This window comes from Nicotiana sylvestris, chromosome 1, assembly GCF_000393655.2.
Source record: "Nicotiana sylvestris chromosome 1, ASM39365v2, whole genome shotgun sequence".
In the NCBI taxonomy this organism is placed as follows: domain Eukaryota; kingdom Viridiplantae; phylum Streptophyta; class Magnoliopsida; order Solanales; family Solanaceae; genus Nicotiana; species Nicotiana sylvestris.
In genome coordinates, this window is record NC_091057.1 from 157,055,299 (window position 1) to 157,078,545 (window position 23,247).

General features: G+C 35.4%; 1 protein-coding gene across 1 annotated transcript; it reads right to left on the reverse strand.

Annotated features, from left to right (window-relative positions):
• Nucleotides 1–5,547: 5,547 nt before the first annotated feature.
• Nucleotides 5,548–22,090, reverse strand: LOC104223807 (CAAX prenyl protease 1 homolog). The gene is made up of 14 exons (XM_009775618.2): nt 21,891–22,090; nt 18,186–18,333; nt 17,997–18,081; nt 17,819–17,914; nt 16,362–16,427; nt 16,164–16,262; nt 15,861–15,974; nt 15,645–15,755; nt 13,858–13,920; nt 11,413–11,505; nt 7,361–7,474; nt 6,236–6,307; nt 6,061–6,126; nt 5,548–5,922 (listed from the first exon to the last, which is right to left on the reverse strand). The coding sequence occupies exons 1-14, from the start codon at nt 21,919–21,921 to the stop codon at nt 5,806–5,808; spliced, it is 1,275 nt and encodes a 424-aa protein (XP_009773920.1). The 5' UTR covers nt 21,922–22,090; the 3' UTR covers nt 5,548–5,805.
• Nucleotides 22,091–23,247: the final 1,157 nt, after the last annotated feature.

Sequence of the window (23,247 nt, forward strand, 5' to 3'; positions counted from 1 at the left end):
TCTTAAATTCGGGTGCACATTGATGTGACCCAAATCCGAATCTCAACGAAGTCCGAATGTGTCGACGATCACGGGTGCATTGATTGTGACGTGGTTCGAGATGCATTTCCACGACGTTGCAATTCCATAAAAATAAATGATAATAATAAAAGCGGTTTAAACTTAATAAAAGCACGTAAGTCATAACATGTATTTAAATCAGATATTTAGCCATTATAACAATTTAAGCGACCGTGCTAGAACCACGGGATTCGAGGGTGCCTAACACCTTCCCTCGGGTCAACAGAATTCCTTACTTAGAATTTCTGGTTCGCAGACTTCATTTGGAAAAGTCGAAAATTTCCTCGATTTGGGATTCAAGATAAACCGGTGACTTGGGACACCAAAAGCCAAACCTTTCCCAAGTGGCGACTCTGAATTAAATAAATAATCCCATTTCGAATATTGTCACTTAAATTGGAAAAACTCCACCCGCGCATTTTAAACCCTTCGGGGCGGGGCGCGCAAAAAGGAGGTGTGACAGGGGCGGAAAAAGGAGGTGTGACAATGAAAAGATTGAATATCTTTATATTACTACAATAATGTCTGGTAAGATATATGTGCTTTAAATGTTACCTGCTCTTTCCTCCGGCTTATACTACACAAGTATTAGCAGAATTGAAACATATACCGTAGTAAACGAGAAGTTTACTAATCAAGATAATTTTATTATTTGGCATGACCGGTTGGGCCATCCTGGTTCTAATATGATGCGTAAAATAATTGAGAATACACATGGACATGCAATGAAGAATCAGAAGATTCTTCAATTTAAGGAATTCTCTTGTGTTGCGTGTTCTCAAGAAAAATTAATTATTAGACCATCAACTATTAAAGTTAGGATGGAATCCCCTATATTTCTGGAACGTATACAGGGTGATATATGTGGGCCCATTCACCCTCCATGTGGACCATTCAAATATTATATGGTTTTGGTAGATGCATCTACAAGATGGTCACATGTGTGCTTACTATCAACTCGCAATATGGCATTTGCGAGATTGTTGGCTCAAATAATAAAGCTAAGAGCACAATTTCCAGATTATGCAATTAAGACAATTCGTCTTGATAATGCTGGTGAGTTTACATCCCAAGCCTTTAATGATTATTGTATTTCAACTGGGATAACAATTGAGCATCCGGTTGCTCATGTTCATACACAAAATGGTCTAGCAGAATCATTGATCAAACGCCTCCAATTAATTGCTAGACCAATGCTTATGAGAACAAAACTTCCCATTTCAGTATGGGGTCATGCTATTTTGCACGCAGCAGCACTTGTGCGGATAAGGCCCACAAGTTATCATAAAGTCTCCCCATTGCAATTGGCTTTTGGTCAGGAGCCAAATATTTCCCATCTTAGGATCTTTGGTTGTGCGATATATGTTCCAATTGCTCCACCACAACGCACAAAGATGGGTCCTCAAAGAAGGTTGGGGATATATGTTGGATATGAATCTCCTTCTATTATAAAATATCTAGAGCCGATGACTGGAGATTTATTTACGGCAAGATTTTCTGATTGCCATTTTAATGAATCAGTATATCCAACATTAGGGGGAGAAAATAAGCAGCTGAAAAAAGAAGATAGATTGGAATGCATTATCACTGTCTCATTTAGATCCTCGAACAAATCATTGTGAATAAGAGGTTCAAAAGATTATTTATTTACAAAATATTGCAAATCAATTGCCAGATGCATTCACTAACCTACCAAGGGTGACTAAGTCACATATTTCAGGTATTAATGCTCCAATTCGAGTTGATATCCCGACAGAACAATTAATTAAAGCAAATGAGTCTAAGCCATGATTGAAACGTGGTAGACCAATCGGTTATAAAGATAAAAATTCTCGAAGAAGAAAATGAGCAAGTGATCAAAGTGTTACATAACACAGAGGTAGTGGCTCAAGAAGAGCCCCAAGACGTAACAAATGATAAGACCTTAGGGAAGGTCCAGGTACCTAAAAATAATGAAAATGAAGAGATATCAATAAGTTACGTCTCAACCGGGAAAAGATGGAACCGAAATAATATTGTTATCGATAAAAATTTTGCTTATAATGTTGCTGTTGAAATAATGCAACAAGATGAGGATCTTGAACCAAAATCTGTCAATGAATGTAGACAGAGAAATGATTGGCCAAAATGGAAAGACGTTATCCAGGCAGAGTTAACTTCACTTGGAAAACGTGAAGTCTTCGGACCCATAGTTCGAACACCTGAAGGCATAAAGCCAGTAGGGTATAAATGGGTTTTTGTGCGAAAACGAAATGATAAAAATGAAGTCGTTAGATATAAAGCACGACTTGTGGCACAAGGGTTTTCCCAAAGGCCTGGAATTGATTATATGGAGACATATTCTCTTGTAGTGGATGCTATCACCTTCAGGTATCTCATAAATATGGCAGTACAAGAAAAACTTGATATGCATCTAATGGATGTTGTTACAGCCTATTTGTATGGATCATTAGACAATGAAATTTTTATGAAAGTACCTGAGGGATTTAAAGTGCCAGAAGCATATAAAAATTTTCGAGAAACTTGTTCAATAAAGCTTCAGAAATCTTTATACGGATTGAAACAATCAGGACGTATGTGGTACAATCGCCTGAGTGAATACCTGTTGAAAGAAGGGTACAAGAATGATCCAATTTGTCCCTGTGTCTTTATAAAAAGGTCTGGATCTGAATTTGTTATAATCGCCGTGTATGTTGATGATTTAAATATCATTGGAACTCCTGGGGAGCTTCCAAAAACAGTAGACTGTCTGAAGAAAGAATTTGAAATGAAAGATCTTGGAAAGACAAAATTTTGTCTTGGTCTACAAATTTAGTATATGAAAGATGGAATATTTGTCCATCAATCGACATACACCGAAAAGATTTTAAAGCGATTCTATATGGATAAAGCACATCCATTGAGTACCCCGATGGTTGTGAGATCACTTGATATAAAGAAAGATCCATTCCGACCTCATGAAAATGATGAAGAGCTTCTTGGTGCCGAAGTACCATATCTTAGTGCAATTGGGGCATTAATGTATCTTGCCAATAATTCCCGACCAGATATAGCTTTCTCAGTAAGCTTATTGGCAAGATTTAGTACTTCGCCAACACAAAGACACTGGAATGGTATTAAACATATATTCAGATACCTCCAAGGGACCATTGATATGGGTTTATTTTATTCAAATGAATCCAAGCCATCATTGATTGGTTATGCAGATGCAGGATATTTGTCTGATCCACACAAAGGTCGATCTCAGACAGGCTATTTATTTACAAGTGGAGGTACAGCCATATCATGGCGTTCGACAAAACAAACTATGGTTGCTACTTCTTCAAATCATGCAGAGATAATAGCCATTCACGAAGCAAGTCGAGAATGCGTTTGGTTAAGATCTATAACTCAACACATTCAGCAAACATGTGGTCTTTCTTCGAAAGAGAATATTCCAACAATATTGTATGAAGACAATGCTGCATGCATAGCTCAATTGAAAGGAGGATATATCAAAGGAGATAGAACAAAACACATTTCACCGAAATTCTTTTTCACTCATGATCTTCAGAAGAATGGTGAAATAGATGTACAACAAGTTCGTTCAAGTGATAATTTGGTTGATCTGTTCACTAAGGCATTACCAACCTCAATATTTGAAAAGCTGATATATAAGATTGGAATGCGTCGTCTTCGAGACATTAAGTGATTTTTCATCAGGGGGAGTAACTACACGCTGCACTCTTTTCCTTAACCAAGGTTTTGTCCCATTGGATTTTTCTGGTAAGGTTTTTAATGAGGCAACAAGCAATGCATATTATAAGCAACTATGTACATCCCAATATTATTTTTTTTGTAAGTTTTTAATGAGACACATTATCTTACATGGACATCCAAGGGGAGTGTTATGAATAGTTTGTACATTGGATACTACTTTGGATACTACATTGGATACTACATTGGATGCTACATTGGATGTCCATGTTGTGAATAACTTAAAGATTAAATTTCCTATTTTATGTCCATCATCTTTACTTTTTATACTTATAAAAGGTCATGTAATTGCAATGAAAAATTACACCAAAGCGAAAGAAGAAAACACTTCTCCATTCTCTCTATCTCTTCTTGTTTACATTTTACTGCATTGCTTTTATTTTATAACATATAGATCTTTTTTTTTTTGTTGTTTTTAGCGAAAGAAACTGAAGTTGAATGCCTAACTAAATTTTTAGCGAAAGGAACTGATGTTGAATCTAACTTAGTCTTACATGTTACCTACGAATAAATTATTCATTTATACTATGTAACATAATGTGGAGTTAAATGCTATAGATACATAACAAATATAGTTTCTGGTGTTTACTATCTATAATAATCATTTAAAACAACTAGTATAGGAACTTTAATAATGCTCTTGTCAACCCCACCACCCCACTTTCTGTCCCACTTCTTAGTTAAAGATTTATTAAAATAAAAAATTTATTAAAGATGCGGCCAAATGGTGCTTAATGACTAAACGACATTGGAAAAGGTAATTAACTTAAACAAGTAGAGATGTTGAATTAAGGAAACTCTATAGTTAGACTATCATATTGCTATCTTTAGAATTTTTCTCCAAAGAAATTATTGACCTTTATGATTGATACTTTACCTTTTTGTTGTAAAGCTAGAAGTAATGGATGAGAGAAAACAATAACATGATTGCATGCGTTATAGCACTTTCTTTCTTTCTTCCTTCTTAAGTATCCTTTTTAGCCAACTTTAGTAAAGACAAGTGAATGGTGCGTATGAGATAATGTATTTCTATGTTTGCTCTTAAAAACTAAAAGAATGGTTGTAATGTCTATTTTTACACAAACAAATGCCAAAAGAATGACCAAATTAGTGTTACGTTTTGGGATAGTGGCCATGAATGGATAGGTAATGACCCTCCTTTTCTTCTTACTAATTATGCACCTAAGCTTCACGACTTACTTCTACTTGAAGAATGGGGTAACTCAACCAAAAGTACTTGACAAAACACATACCTTATCTAAACTACTTGACTGGAATTTCGGTAAGGGACACTTTTACCCTTTACAACGGAGGTCGAGACAAATTCATAATTTAAATTTGATGAATTCCAACATTAATAATTAAGACGGCACCTTATGTTTGATGGTAGGTTTAAGATAACCCTCTATATATATACTCTTGAGTAGTTTTGATCTTATTATCAACTACCAAGCTCTGGCGGTTCAATTTAACGGAAACTACGTCGTATGGTGAACCTCCCAGAGCTCATCTAAGCAATAAGCAAAGGGTTAATCTGCCATTAATAAAACTGAGGCGCCCATGTGCCTAAGCCCAAAGGTCCTTTTTTTCTTCAAACTAGTTATGATAGCAAGAATGAATTTTCTGTCAGTTCGCTCTGTTTAGAACCATTTTATTCCAATATTGGTAAATGATTTGTCCAATGGTAAAAGATCATTTTTTTATGCTTCACATTTTGGCGTTATAGCAAAATTGAGGTAACATCTTCAAAAGATCATTGTTTTTCTTATGTTTCAAATGTTAGTACATAAGAATTCATTCCCTTTTCCCCTCTTTGTGATCTCTAATACTGAGTTACTCATCTGAAAAAAAAAGATCATTACTTTTGCTGTGCTTCGAAAGATCAACATACATGACTAATTGCAAGCATATAATAGCTATGCTTGCAGATGTGCAGTGCAAAGTATAGAACTGAGTTCTACGTCAAATGGTGAAACTCCCACGTATTTGTTAGTCCGTCTTCTTATCAGGTTCATCAATGGCAGCCAGTCTTTCAACTAGGGGAGGGTGAGAGTAATGATAGGCTGAATACCAAGGATCTGTGTTCATAGCTGACAAGTTTTCTTCCTGGAAGACACCAGACGAATGGTTAATACACAGCTAGTACAAAGTTAAAAAGAAAAAAAAATATGCAAGACAACATGCACATTCTAACAATCGACTTCTATTAAAGTAGAGATGCTCGTGAAAGAAGAGATGGTTAACCTGCAATTTCACAAGACCAGCTCGAAGAGGTGCAGCATAGCCCAACTTCTTTGCAAATGCATCAGCCTGGAGAAAGAAATAACATAAAGTTAACGTAAAAGCATTTTTTTTGGGGTGTGTGTGGGGGGGGAGGTAAAGATTCAAAATCTGAAGACAGGTGCTAAGCAAAATTTACCTGGAACTCAAAAGCGCGGCTTACAAGATTAAGGCCAAAGCTTACTAGGTGCTGGAGAGGTATCACTGTGTGCTGCAACAATAAAGTTAATATTGAATAAGTAGGAAAAAAAATATTTGATTTTTAATTGAAAACAATAATCTGTGTTCTTGCAATGTTTCAAACAACAGTACAACAGAGTAGTGAAATTCAACCTGGTTGCCTACCCAAAATTATTGACTGTCACAGAGTAAAACAACCTAAAGGTACAGCGTTGATTAATAACAGATACAAATAGTACATCGAGGTACCCCTTCTATGACAAATTTGAACCTTCCATCTATTTTTGTGCCGTTAGTAGGCCTAGTCTTTCCAGCAATTGCAATGGCTTCTTTATTTCTTCGTGTTCAAAAAAATAAGATTGTTTAGATCCGCTGGGACCCAATCTCATCCATTTTTTTTGAAAACGTGGACTTGTATCATAACACAGATATCTATTTATTGGAATATAGTATAACATGTGATTTCCACCAAACATAAAGGAAAAAACTCTTATGCCTGCAGAAATATGATATATGGATATATCAATTACTTGTACTGTACCCAAATCAATCACTACCATATATTGCACCTTTTTCATAGACTCACAAGTTATGTCATACAATTTGACTTTATAAGTGAAAAGAACGTTTCAAATTAAACGTCTTGATTTAATTTTTAATGAATTTAAGATGTGAGTTCAAGAAAATGAATTGTTTACTTATATAAGCAAGACAAGTGGTTCAAAAAAGGAATATTTGGTTTGTCTTTTTATAATTAAAACGAAGAGAAGTCGCTTGAGAAAAGTAAATGCAGGGCTCGTTGGTTCATGCCATAGGTTTCCAAGGTTCCCTCTTTAGAAAAGTGGCCACTATTTTGATCTGGGCTAGAAAAGGAAAAAGGAGACTCAATTCAGACAGAGGGGGTAAAAAGCTCTGTCATTTCTTTCTAACTTTTGAAGGATCTCTCAATTCATTCAATATCAAAATTTGCTCCTAAAATTGGTACTTGGGACCCAAAAGATGCACTTGAATGGGATTGCATATTTCAAAATTAAGTTTTCATATTTAACTCTCCTAGTAGCCAAACCTCCTGACCTAGTATTACCTGGAAAATGATGAGTCCAATAAGAACTGGTTGTGTATCAAACCCAAAACTCTGAAACAAGTCCTTTGAATTCCTAACAAGAGTGTATCCTCCAAACTGCAACAACGTGAGAATCTGCAGGGAAAAAATACTAGAGTCAGAAAAAGACAAACATGAATATAAAGTTGGACGGAAAAAAGATAACAAATGTGTATTTATGCACCACATGGATAAGTGTGTATGTGCGCACGAGGCATTCCAATGAGGTAAAGAAGAAAGAAGTAAGATACTTTTTGGAAATGTTAGATGTCATGCACCAAAAGTCAGACAAACCATGCACCTGAAGCACAACAAATGTAGCCTGTCCATTTGAATGTTATTGAGGAAAGTAAATTCATCTTACCAGCATTTTATTTCGAAAAGATTACAACGGCGATGTCCATAAACAATAACTTGCAGTAGCATCTTACACCTTGATTCCAAAATGATCACACTTTGTATTGTTTGGCAGTTGGAGAATACTGGGCCTTACAGAAAATATGGCTCTAAGTGATCCCAATCCAAAATTGAGAAGGGAAAGAAACAGTTGTTGACAATGTGGCTCTAAGCATTACAGACAACAGTATTCTCACCCTTACAGATTTGTTTCACTGAGGCCCTTTTCTGCACTGCATTCAAGCAGCGACTTAAGAAGCTCATATTTTGTACCAAATCACCGGTTAGAAAGGGAGAAAATGGAACTCAGAAAAATAGAAGGCTTTGAGCAATAAAATTATTCACCAATAATACTGCTTGACATGCTGTGGAAGTTATCATTCACAACACACGGATTTCAAAATCGATAATCGGAAATCTGATTAAGGAGAGGGATCAACATGCTATGGACACTATTGTTTAGCAGATGCATCCAAAATCGCATGATTGATTAAGGATTATGATGGGAGTAACTCAATTTGGGATCACCCTACAGGATCTGAACAGGAAAATATTGCCAATTACTGATATAAGAGGATGAAAAAAGCCAACCACTTCAAGTCAATCCAATGGATATATGAGAAATATATTATGACAAACAAACTAGTGAAGGTTCTTGCAAGTGGATGTGTTTTATTAAGAGCAAATAGGGAGAAAGCAAGGATTTCTGCCTCAGATAGCCAAGAAGACAGAAAAGAAGAACTGACAAGATGAGCAAGGCAAGGAAAGCGAAAACCCAAAGCATGAAACAGAGCTGATCCATCTAGAATGTTGCATACTAATCGATCAATCAACTACACCTTAGATCCAGATTAATTGATGTTAGCTATATAAATCATATGTATGCACTCATAGTCTATCAGGCCCTTTTGATCCCAAACTATGAAAACCTTTGTCAAACAATGGACCAAATATAAGTGCAACAACAATAGCTAAGCTTTTATCCAAACAGTACGTATCATTAGTCATAATTAATTGCGAGCAATGGAAGGTCTTCTCTTAATACTTTCCTCTATGTGATTTTACGTCTACCTCACCCCTTTTAGCGCCTTCAATAATCATAGAATAACTCCTAGAGACGAGCATTCACGTAGGACATGACTAAACTATCTAACGTGATCTTATTTCATTTATCATATGTGTGCTACCTGCATTCTCCATCAAATGTGATAACTATTAATCTTGTCCAATCTAGTGTGCCCCATAGCTATGTTAACATCTGCATTTATACAACATTCATCATGTAGATACATTGGGCCTTGGATGCCCAACTCTCACACCATATAACATTGTTGGTCTCATAATCATTCCATGAAGCATAACTTTCACTTTGTTAGTGCTTCCTATTGTATAGCACTCCCGTAATATTCTTCCATTTCAATGATTCTATTTAATTCTATGTGTTACATCTTAATGTATCATTGCATTCTCATGAAGAGTGAGCCAGGACATAAATGTCTAAATTGTTTGCATTTGGACACTAGAATCCCATCTACCACCACCAGCATTCTTCTTATTGGGGCTAGCTTGTAGCGCATGTTGATTTGTTCTAATTATTCATCCTAAAACTCTTACTCTCCAAAATGATTTATCAAAAGTTACAATTTTTTATTGACTCTCACTAGATCCGTTAATTAATACAATATCATACACAAATAGCATACAGTTAACAACTTCATCCCCCATATTATTGGTTCACTTATTCATAACTAGGATAAACAAATACAGGTCAAGGCAGAGCCTTGGTATAAATCCACAGTTACGAGAAATCCTCTACATCTCTAGTCACACTTTTGAACATTGATATAAATTCTTTTCTTCACAAGTACCCATCAAATGACATTTTTTGATACTTTATCATATGTTTTCACTTGATCAATGAATATCTTCCTTTTATCCCTATAAATTTCACAAAAACATAACATATACTGTAGAGTTTGGCAAGTGCGAATTCGAATTGGTTCTCTATCACCCCTACTTTATCTCTAAGTTGACGTGTTATCGCCCTTTCCTAAAGTTCCAACGTACGACTCAAAGGTTTAATCCCATGAAAGTTCGCACAACTTTAAAGATTTCTTTTGTTCTTATATACTGGACTCAGGTACCCATTCTCCACTCTTTTGACATGTTTTCAATCCTCAATAGAACATTCAAAAGCTTGGTTAGTCATTAAACTCACCCTCTGAAATGTACCTCAAACCTTTATTAGGATACCATTTGGACCAAATGCTCTTCCAACCCTCATAATTTTTCATTTGCATTCTTATCACCTAATTCTATAGATGGGGAGCTAAGGTTTCTTTCCATCTTGAAAGTATGAAGTGAGGGGATTAATTATGTCTACATTAGGTTCAGTTTCTCGGGCAGTTAAATCACGGCGCTATATATTTCAGGAACCCTCAAATGCTTTTATTTAATATTTTTTTCTTACCATAATATTTACTCTGGTATCTTCTTATTTTTCAAAAACATGTAATCACTTGAGGATAAGGATGTTCTTTCCCAAGGTAGGAAAATACTTATGGTTACTATCAAAAGAGAAGCAAGCATGTTTGAAACATAAACTACATAATAAGAATTGAAGATGTGCTAAAGGACCCCAACTTTTTTAGAAACTAATGCTCATGATTACTTCACCGATCAAACCACAAAATCTACAAAAAAATGTTTCTTTTATCGTGATCAGTATCCAATAACTATTAGACTTATTTCAACTCCATATGGAATTTCTTTTTGCTGCTTAATGCTACACCACATTCATGAATCGTTACAGCAAAAACCAAAACTTAAACCAGCCAACGCTTAACATTCACGTGAAAGCCAACCAGCAGACAAAATGATAAATTGGCAGGTACCTAGAGCCAGTAAACAAGAATATAATTGATCTAAAAATTTTCCTTTTTTAAAACGATCGTGCTGTCCAGCTTGTGTGCACCTCGACTATTCAACGGGTGCCTACTTGTACCTCTGTCCAGAAGGCTTAGGCAGATGGAAAGAAATCATCTACTGATTTTTGCCTGTGCTAGGATTTTGAACCTAAGACACCTCATGGTTCTCCTCCCACTTGATTAACCACTAGGCCACACCGTTTGGTGCTTGATCTAACAATTTCCCTGTACACATTTCTGTGACAAGGTGGGCATGCTCTTAAGTTTTGACACATTTCTTTACAATACTGACAATAATATTTATGTCGTTTGGCATTCACATGTTTCAAGATTTCGAACAAAATTTAGCATTATCTTCTTCCATAAGAAAATCTCTTTTATCTTTTTACTTTTTGATATAATCTTCTGCCACAAAAATCAAAGATGTAAAACAAATGAACCCCTAGAATCTTTGTGCCAACACAAAGTAAATCACATAAAAAGGGATGAAGCAAATATATGCTTAATCTAGAAAAAAAACAAAGAACTGATTAGGGTGAGAAGTCTCTGACTTCAGTGTACCAGATTCCTCATTAACCTTCTTGGCCAGCTACACTAGCCACAAGAATCCCTCCAGCTTCCCCCCCCCCTCCCCCCAAAATAAAACAACTGCTAACAGACTTGAAATATGAATGAGAATTAAGGCATGGGCTTCAGGATTTAATTGCTTACCTGGACTGCAATGAAGGAGTACATTGTGTGATTAAGTTTCCAGTGACCCAGTTCATGTGCAATAACAGCAACTATTTCCTCATCATTCTTGCACTACAGAGCACCAAGAAGTGAAATTAACTCCCAAAATACAAACTAAAAAGAACTAACCAAAACATTTCAAAGGAATTTAAAAGCCAGGAAAAATAATAAACAGAGAAGAAGAAATCATTTGTTGGGGAGGTCGATGGCTAAACCACCAGCAAAGTATTTTCATGAATTCTAGCGACACCGATACCATGCATAAGAAGTGATGATGACATATGATTTCATGCAGTAAAGACAACCTTTCTAACATCCAATCAGTTCAAAGAAACAGGAATATCATATTTTAATTGGTTAGAAAGTAAATGAAGAGCGTGAACATATAATGAAAATGGACCCATATACTCATTCCTCAAGATATTACTCCATCTTAATCTGGCTACAGCTCTCAAATACAGTAAATTAGCCTCTATCTCCTTGAGGACAGAGGCGGACCTACACTAGGGGTTGAGGGGTCACGGGACCCCGTTAGTCTCGGACAAAAAACCTGTATATAGCTATAATACATATTTTTATATATATTGAGGACCCCTCATATATTTTCCTTGGCCCCCTCAAACAGCGAAAGTTGCGCAGGGTGACTGGTATTAGCGGCCAATGTGTGTTCCTTCCTGCACCTGGATACCTGAGATCGAACCCATCTGTAAAACATTTGTCTTTTCAATTCTTTTTTGTTTCTTTTCTTTTTTGGTTACTTTTTCTTAATTCAACAATAATTACTACTCCTTTTTGTTACCTTACTACTACTCCTTTAGTACGTAGGCAATTGGTTTATTTTTTTCTTTTATATTTTTGAATTAGTTTGGTATTAATTTATTTTATTCATTTTCAAATTCTCCCTTGTTCTCTTTCTTTAAAAGTTTTATCTCCTATACATCTACGAGGAAATAAAACATATTGTTTTTACAAGAATGGGACTGCAGTTGCATTCACATAATTACCAATAAAATTTACCTTATGAAGATAGTAAAATATGAAATAACTTGGACAATTTCCTGTGTGTTTCCTTATGGAAATTTGCAAGTGGCTTATGATTTTATATGCATCAATAAGATATATACTTTCTTATTCTAATTAGTGATACCCAAATATTTAACTAATTAACATCTAATTAGCTAGAATCACATTGGGCTATTCTATACAAGAATTTACACATTAAAGTTTAAACTTCGCACGATTTGCATATATAAATACTACGAGTTCAAGTATGAGCGGATAATATTATGTCAGTGCCAAATTATTTATGTTAGTAAAAATTGAATTTATATTTTCGATATGTATTATAATCAGTAAGTTTTCAAAGAATAAACATGTCAAACTTCGCCACTGATAATTGGCATATCTAAAGGCAGTGGGGCCCCCGCGACGCTCAAATCCTGGGTCCGCCTCTGCTTGAGGACATCCAATACTTAAGCAACCAAATGGCAGAAATTGTTTTCAATGAACTAGCAGTCATTAGAATACTGTCCACTCAAAAAGGAACATAGAACTGGTTCAACAAAAATGATCACAGTAAACAAGTTTTACCATCTTCAACTTTCACAGTATCAAGGCATAGACTCCTGCCATCACACAGATATTCCCTCCATTTCAGTTTGGTGTCTTAGTTTAACAGGGCACAAAATTTTCCATGTAAAGAAGACTTCTGCAGCTTGTGGTCTTAAACTAGAAGTGTGTAAAACGTGCTGAAAAATACCCTTTGAATGTTGTGGTCTTAAACATGCAATATCATACGCATAAGAGAGTATCATTAAGGGTAAAATGGGAATGTTGAATTAAAGCCTTTTTTATCAGGTAAAGTGAAATTTCATTTACTAAGCATCCAGAAGATGCACCTCAGTAAAGAGAAGTCATTAGCTCCTGTACATTCTTTTGACTCCTATCTAAACTCAAGGAACTTACAAAACCCATAAAATAAGAGGGGATTATTTACATTACAGTGGTTATACCAAGCAAAAAGATTGAATAAACATAGATTTTAAAACATGAATTCGAGTTACTTGGAACCAAAAACTTACTAAATGTGACATTCTTTTTGCAACAAACCAAAAGGGAAAGTAAAAATACATAAATTGAAATGGAGGGAGTATCTGTTATAGTGACCCTTCTTGGAACAATTCAACAAAGTTATAGTTCTATTGCTATGCAATAGTAAAATGGTAGAATCTGCATATGAACTCAAAACCCTTACCTTTGTTATTTTACTTCTTGTCAAGATCATGTTAGAACGACCTTTTTACCAACAAAACAGTTTCGAGGAATCATTAAATGTTCACAACTTCATCAACTAATGGCGATTAATAGAAGACCGGGGAAAAAACAAGACAAGGAACACTTAACAAGGTTTTATAGGCACCACACCTGCTGGATGAGTGTATCATAGAGGACAATGCGCTTGTTCTTGAAGAACCCATACATGTATGCCTAGCAAAATTTTGCAGATACAAGATCAGCCCGCGGAGTAAGAGAGGAGATAAAAGAGAAATAGATAACTAGGTATACGGGAGACAAGACAGAAATAAGTAATAGGTATAAACATCAGGATAATATTATACCCTCTGTGACCATTAATATTTCACCGTCATACACGACATAAATCCAACAAATGACTGAGCAGGGAGATTTCCAATGCAAATTTCATATCCCTTTCCACCAGAAGCTACAATATCGCAGATCTAATAAGATCCAATGGCTCAGCTTTTTATACGGAGTAAGAACTAGTTGGCTATGATTAGCTGGAACCTGAAGCCATAACGGCTGCTTTAAATCTACAAAACATGCATCAGGGAAGTGTAGACACACTTTTACACACACCTTTGTCAGAACCCTATCCAGCAACACATCCCGTAACATAATGTGGTTATTGTAGAAGGGATAAGGACCATAAAGCTATCACATAAACAATTATTGTATCCATTGAACTTTATAATGAAACCAAAGTATCAGAAAACTATATTAGACTCCAACAGCAAATGCAAAACTGAAAGCAAAATGACTTCAAAAGGCAACAGAGGGGAAAAATTCTTCATACGTATTTTTATTTACCCAGAAGCACACATGACTTGCAACCAATTCACACAACTTAGTTTTATCATTAGTTTCTGCGTAGGGCGTAGTTTTATTATTCCATTACATTCACCATATATAAATGGAAGAGAAATGAAGGCTTAATCAACCATTGTTTATGACTCACGTACACTATATGGAGTTGAACACAATTTTCAAGCTGAAATATAACTAACTACCAACGACTAGACAGATTTGATGTGCAGCCTAGTACTCTGATAGAGAAGACGATAACAACTAAATCCCCTCCAAGCTTTATTACTGTAGCAAAAATACTAGAACTTGAGCTCATAAACACTTTCATATATTTAGAAATCTTCTTGTTTTTGGTTGGGTGAGAGGAGTTGAAATCTTCTCGTTATCAATTACACTCTAAAAGAATATAAATTTATTCTTTTATCCTCAATTGTTGTGTAAAATGTTCTTGCCCCACCCTCAAAGCCAAATCCTTCAGTAAATAGGCAGATGACATATAAAAAGCAACAGTATCACATGCCCATTTGTCACTCAGCACAAGTGCAACTACTCCACCGTCTGATTAAAACCAAGAGATCCAAGAGGACGTCTCAAACTAAGCCCAGAATGATAAAACGAAGAGAGACCTCTCCAAGTTAGTTTTACATCCTTAGCTCTTTATCATATTGATTTGTTCAACAAGTGGAACACCTTACTATACCTTTCGCAAACCATATGCAAACAAAACGCACACTTCATCTCCAAAATGTATGAGAAGATTTGAAAGGTAATCAATTGCAAAAGAAAAATAAAGCAAATAAGAGATCAGGGCTATACTGCAAATCTGCTTCATTTAAAGCTAAAATATTGAAGCAATTAAGCAAAGCTAAAACTAAACCTGATTGCTAGTTCCGACAAAAAGCTATCATAGACAGAGGATTAAAAAAATTGAGCTGGAAACGGAACAAAACTAGCGTAACTTAAAGATTCAAATATTATCTCAAAATCTACTAGCACAACTTGGACCACCCAATCTATGAAATTATAGCACATAAAATGAATTTGCATTCAATGTGAAAAGTTACATATATAACCACTATGCAAAGATCAGTATAATAATCACTCACATTGCTGTGGCTCGACCTTGTAGACCCATCAACCACAAATAATTTCTTTAGGGGAAACTTGAGTGAGGATGCAAGATTCTCAATCTTCAACCTAAGGTCTCCCTGTGGAAGCTACTCATTGGGGGAAAAAAAATTAATCACCACAATGGAGCTGCAGGAAATATGTTTTTGATTTTCCTCTTCTTGAGGGGAAGAAGGGGTTGATGTACTACTTACCGGAGTGAACTTGTTGAAAAGTGGAGCAATTAGTACAGGGTAGATAGTCATCATAACAAGAGATAAAATCAGCATAAACCCCCACAAGTAAATTGCCAAGTAAGGACCTCCTTTCTGCAAATCGAGAATAGATTAGTGCTGTTAGCGGAATGCACAAGATGATATTTTGCAGCCTCCAAAATGAACGTGCAAGGTAAAATTATGTGATGAAGATCCAAGAAAAAGTTGATGCCAAATGAGATGAACAAGTGAGCGGCTATATCATGCTAAAATCTTGAATAAACAAAACCCATGTCCCAGTACCTGTACTATAACAATGATGGCAGCCACAATGGGAGGACCAATCACAATAGCTAAAGCAATTCCTTTTATCATGTCCCTAAAGAATAGCCATACTGTTTGCTGCATCAAAAAGACAATTCAAATTCCAAAGAGACATGTCAGCCACCAAGGGATGACAGATGCATGCTTAAAGAAAGAATTACATTTATTCCATGATACCTTGTTGAAACCATGGCGGGCCTCAATCACAAAGGTTGAATACAATGAAAATGGCAAATCGGTGATCTGTAGAAGTATTTGAAAATTTAGAATTGGTACCAGATTATGAAGCTATAACTTTTTGAAGCAATCCAGAATACTTGAAGGCGTCCTTGGTCCACGATATCACCACACTAAATACTAGCATATTCAAAAGAGGAACTAACAGCAAATTCACCACGAGAAAGTAGTCGTGTGCCAAACAGAAGTATTTCACAACAGTTCTCTAACTGAGAACTTAACTTAGAAAAAGATGAGTCAAACTCTGAAACACCAGAAACTAAAAACTACCTACTAAACTTGCTCATCATTGCAAGTGCAAAGCATAAAATAAGATGCCGCGTCACGCATCACGGGAATCAGGAACAAATGCACCAAATTTGACAAAATTCACTCTCTGAGTTCAACAGACAGGTCTACTTAAAGAATGAATCCTCGTCCAACACCACAATTAGGGAAGATAAAGATGATTAAATCAGACCTGAAGCTATCTTCAATCTAACAAGAAAAAGAAAAATAAAGACCAGGACTGCATATATGGTTTGTGGTTCATTTAGCCAATGTGATCAAGACTACATTGCTCGGACACAAAAGAGGCTCTACAGAGCGCCCTTTAGGACATAAGGAAAGCATTTATGCACAAAAAGATTTACTCATCCCCGAAGAAACAACTATTCACCTAAAACTTTGGCAACAAATACTACAACTCATACATAGTTGGAGCAAAATACCTTTCTAAACGAGCAACAGACAAGTTCCCTGACGAGAACTGACACAAAATCATCAAATAAGGAAAAAAGGTTATCCCAAAATCAAACTCAGATCACAAATCATCAACCTCGCCAGCTAACATTCACTTGACATAGGATCACACCATCACAGAGGCATTTTTCATCTACATTTCACAGTTTAAAAGTATGAGAAATTAAGGTCATATTCACATAAGTGATAACTCCTAGAAGATTGGAAAACTAAAAAGAAAGCCAGGGCGTCTGGTGGAAGTCTACCTTGATAATATCAGGCTGAAAAAGGGGCGATAGCACTAGAAAGTCTGGAACTTTAAAAGTCCCTTTATAAGGAAAAAGGGTACCCCGGATCACGAAGCATACCGCGTTCACACAAAGGGGTGTAAAAATTATAAAATTAACACGGGGCAAGAGGTACTTTGAAGCATTAAAGAAAGATAGAACTTCTGTAACTCAAAAGGAGAGAGTATCTGAGGATTTGCACATTAAATACATTGTAACATAATGCTAAACAGTTTTAATTAATTCACTTTTAACAAGGACAAACAAAACCCTAGAGAGTGCTGATAAATATTCTTTTTAAAAAGAAAAAATATATACAATGGACAAATATTCAACTCCAGGAAGTGTCAACCATTATGAACAAGAAACCAAAGGGATACTCATATGCACCTGTGACCAAACCATAACTCCTGCTAAAAATGAAAGTGTGTGAAATATTTCATTCTCTGCATTGAGACCAAGGTATACCAAAGATTCTCCTGATATCTGCCAGAATATAAAACACAAAGTCCATGAGTTGCTAGAGTGGGAAGAGAGGACATTTTAAGAAAAAAGCTGAACCATTCACCTTCCAAAACCAGGGCAATATCCGGAAGTACAAGATGGAAGAGTCCATAAGTATCGTAACAAACTCATGGATAAAATGGAAGTAACTGGAAAAAAAAAAGAGATGAAAAAGAATATCAAAAAAAATAGAACAATTTGGATGGTATCCCCTGAACAAAAGAAAAAAATCAAAAGCAAGTAGGAGATAAACCTTTTGTCTAGACTATATGCACGGGACTTCTCAAATTTTTCCTGGCTGATAACTCCCACCAAAGTTTTCGGAAGTGTTGGCAATTTATGAGCAGCATGCTGTCGTACATCAAGGTATGTCTCAAATATGTACATTAATATCATGAATCCTGAAATTCAACAGCAAAATTAGAGCCAAAAGCACAATAAGAAGGGAGGTTAATACAGCACCCTAGAAAAGACGGCAATAAATAAAATCAAGGAGGGAAGTCAGAGATAAAATCTGAAGCAAACAGCAAGCAAGCCAACTACCAAGAGACACAAGGAAAAAACCAAAATATAAAGATGTAAAAACCATTAACACACAAAACACGTCTCAAAAGTTGAACCAAAGCAGACCTTTTTCATCTCATTGCATCATCATTTAACCAATGATGTCTACTGGCTAGTTGAGCTATATATCAGACCAAATTAAGGGTGAAAATAAAAGAGGAGACCACCATATCATACATCAGATGACAACAAAATGCCATAAGATTAACAAAAAGGATATTTTCAGTTTCTTCTTGCCTGTCCCAGTCCATAAACGATACACAAATTGTGGATATTGTGTATGATAGTATGAGTGTATCCCCCACCAACATTAGCAGTCCTTACTTATCAACTGAATGAAGTTAAAAGCTACGTAATCATCGCTTAAGGTATTATGTGAAAAACAGACTGCATTAGCAGTCAATGCTCAAAAAAACGGAAAAAAACAATTAACTCATGGAGGGAGAGTCAAGGTGTCAGTCAATTTAAGCATATTTCCTGCACCTACAGAATCATTCAACAGTCGACATTCATTGGTTCCACTGGAGAAGAAAGTTGCCAGAACAAATTAGAATACACAGAATGAAAGGTGTTTCCAATGTGATCCTGCAATTAAAGCTCTCTAAATACCAATAACACACCACTCCTTTTCTAACAGTGTAATGTAAATGTTATAATGGGCATCCAGTTGATGCAGAATATGTACAAAAAAGGTTCCTATGGAACTTACGTTACCGACAAAATCCAAAAACTCATTATACGATATACACTAGACAGTTTGCTCCAGCAAAAAAGATTTACCAGATACTGAATTCAATGAAAGAGTAGGGTAAACTTCTCCTTCAAAGATCTATAGTTCCTTCCCTTCTATCCAGTCCATATAACAAATAATGCACCACTCCTTGAGGTAACAACAATGAGAGAGGTCCTTAATTTAGGCACGGCAGGAGGGAGAGCAAAGGTGGAAAAGTCAAGGCATTCAAGCACTTAAAATGAACTTCGCTTATTTGGAAAATCTAAAGGTCCTCCAGTTCTATCATGATTCTTCCAGGAATCCAAAAGGCACACACCAATGGATCTACTAGTCTTATCCTTTTGGTTGATTACAACAACAAGAAAAAGGACCTAACAGTTTGAAGCTTATCAGCACGTGAAGATGCACATAAAATTTAGCAGCAGAATAAAAGGTATTCAGTGAGAGAGTAAAGAACAGTAACATGTGTAACCTCAAATAGGGTTTAACACATCACAGGAAGCATCTGGCACAAATTTTGAAATGAATACAAAACAATAATTTCAGTTAACTCAGTAAAAGCACTGAGGGCCAGCGCATCAATACATGTTTTAATTAAAATTTTGAAATTATAGTGATCAAGTCATACAAATCCAGAACCAAAAACATGCATAACAAGCATCTAAAGTGCAAGTAGATTTTCCTTTATGCCTTCAAATATTCTATGATTCCTCTCTAACCAAACTGTCCACCAAATGGCAGCAGGGATTGTGTCCAACATGATCTTCTCGTTCTTGTTTAGACCTTTTCTGTGCCAACCTAGCATCAGAAGAGGTTGGTGGCATTGTCCAATGCATCCCCAAAACTCTAAAGAAACAAGGCTAAGAAACTTTCAAGGCCTTTCAGAAGAAGTTAGAACCGTCATATTACGACCTCAAAATTATCAGTAGATAGGCTCTAGCTAAAATGAATTCTAACTTAGTTTCTTAGGAACTCTAAGAAAGCACCTAATTTATTCACCGCCAAATGAAGCAGGACTCCACAAGGCGATGTTATATAGTTGGGCCGGTTTCTGTAGAAGAAGAAAGCAAAAGGCGTGAAAGTTCGCCCCGTTAGCTCTCATGTGGATAGTTTGGAGGGAGAGAAATAGGAGAGCTTTTGAGGGGATTGAGTCTCCTTTTTCACATCTTAAGAATAGTCTTTTATCTTTGATCGCTTTTGGGTGCACTCATATAGCCCCTACTTGTATAGAAGATTGGGCGTCTTTTGTAGAGAATCATGTTCTGTTGTAAATTCTCTACTCTTTGGTATACTTCCTGTATACGGGAGTTCTCTCCCTTTTGATCAATACAATTTACCTTATCAAAAAAATGAAGCAGGACTCCAATGCAATCCGATATGTTGCTGTTTGCTTTATTTGATAACGTTTTTGTTTCAATCTTCATGTTTCTCCATTTAAATTCATCTTGGGCCAACATTATACAAAATCAAAATAAAATAAAATAAAATAAAATAAAAGGTATAAAAAAAGTGCAAAAATAAAATAAAAGTACAAAAAAAAAAATATTAAACTGTTTTTGAGGCTTGAAAGCATAACCCCGAGCTAGTATACAACCAGATTAACCAACAGACCATAATGATTCAATATGATGTTAACATCGCATTAACCTTATATTGACATATAAATCTTTAACCAAACTGAAAAACCTCCCAGCAAAGACCAGACCTAAACGAAGACAGAACAATGTACACGTACATGCATAGAAACCATCAAGACTTTTACCAATTACAACACTATCTTCTAGAAATAAATTAAGTTCAAGATAACCTAAACCCCAAAATGCCAATTTCTTTCTAAACAGACAGACAACAGAGATGCTACAAGAATCTAAATAGAAACTGAACTTCTATACTAAAGAAAGACTGAAAGAATCATAGCTAATTAATAGTCCCCGAGATAAAAAAGGTACACACATGCATGCATAGAGAACAACAAGAATTCTACAGACTAGATGCTTTCTTCAAAAAATACATTAGTTTCAAAAAAAAAAACATAAACCCTAAAAGCCTATTTATTTCTCTAAATAGGCAACCAAAAGAGAGTTACAAGTATTCAATCAAGAACCCAGAGATTTTGAACTGCTAGACTAAGAAAAGCAAGGATCATTCGACCCAAATAATGCATAAAACACGTCAAGATTTTTACAGAGATTCCGATACCTTTCTTCAGGAAATATATTAATTAGAGATACCCAAAACCCCTACATGTCTATTTCTTTCTAATAACAGACAACAGAGAGACCACAAATATTTTATCAAGCTCCAAATTTGTAGACTAAGAAAGCAACAACCATCCTTTAACCGAATACAAGAAAATTGTTAAGTTAAAGAATCCAATAAAACCTATAATACCTACTTATTTCAAAACAGACGTTGAACAGAGATACAACAAATATTTGATCAAGAGCCAAAATTTTCGAAACATATGGACCAAGAAAGAAGAAGCAATAATGTAACCCAGTAAAAATGGAAGCGTGAAAACGGGAAAAAGATTGCATAGATATCAGTAATGACATTCAAAGACAGTAGAGCCGTTCAGAAAATGTAATATCCAGTAAATACCTGAGGCACTATAACGCGAATAAGTAAAAGGTGTAGAAAGATAGAAAAAAAAAGGCGTACCGAGAACTGCTTCCAAGTAAGGAAATGCCATAGCGAACTCAGTGGTTGGTTAAAGACTGCGAACACAGAGAGAGAGAGAAATGTCTTCTTTTGGTGATTTATAGAGAACGGTTTAGTGGGTCGGGTCATAGTGTGGAGTTTATGGGTCACCGACATGGTTCTATGGGTCGGATATACCCAGATGATTTACACCTGACGCTAAGTGCACAAATAGCCATATCTAGTACCCTATTTAAAGTAGAGACGAAATGTACCGGATTTTAATGTTTTGCCGCCTTAGAATCAACCTCAAAATCAAGATTTTAATGTTTAATATGAAGTAATTGCACGTCTAAACTTTCCAAATTCAGGCTGTTGAGTTCTGCCAACGAAGTTCAAATTCATACATGGTGTTAGGGTGCACAAAAAACGAATAAACTGTACCAATTCGATAATACGAGTTAAATCGGGTAAAAAATGACTATGATTCGATTTGATTTGATTTGATTTGATTTGGTATTTAAAAGCCCCGGCCATATTGATTTGGTTGTAACTAAGAAAAGCCAAATCTAAACTAAACCAACCCGATATTACATGTAAATAGAGCGGGCACGTACCAAACCCTCCAGCGCCGTAACTATGAAAAGATTGGACGATCTGGCCAAAAATTAAAATAGTTATAGTATAATTCATAAATATTTCTTAAACTTTTTCATATTTTTTATCTTTTAACATATTATTTCAAGCTTGAATTTAGAATTTTTGATTGGTCCAATATATTTTATACACCATAAATATTAGTAATTCAAACATAACCCAAACCTAAACCAAATTGATACTAATGCTAACAAAAAGTTTTTAATTCAATACTAGGAATGACAATAATGTTAAATATTTCTATTTAAGCTTTGTATTAGTTTAGATATGCATGAGATCCGAGGAAGAGCGGACCACAAAGGTCTATTGTACACAACCTTACCCTACATTTCTATAAAAGATTGTTTCCACAACTTGAACCTGTGATCTCTTGGTCGCATGATAACAATTTTACCAGTTATGCCAAGACTCCCCTTTGTATTAGTTTAGACATTAAAAATACATAACTTAACTTTATTTTTTTCTTCAGTGTTTAGTCATGTAATTAGTACTAGTACTTATTAGTCGACTTGTTTTAGCATGACTAAGTATTTTTAGATTATGTTCATTTTTATTATAGCTTATTAGTTAGCAATATTTATTTTATGTAATTTTATTATTGAATATTTTATGACAGTGTCATCACTTATCTCATATTATTTTGTGTTATTTGCTTGAGAACACCTTGTATTGTTGTATTCTACTAGGATTAAAGAAATATTAAGTTTTGAAATTTCAAATA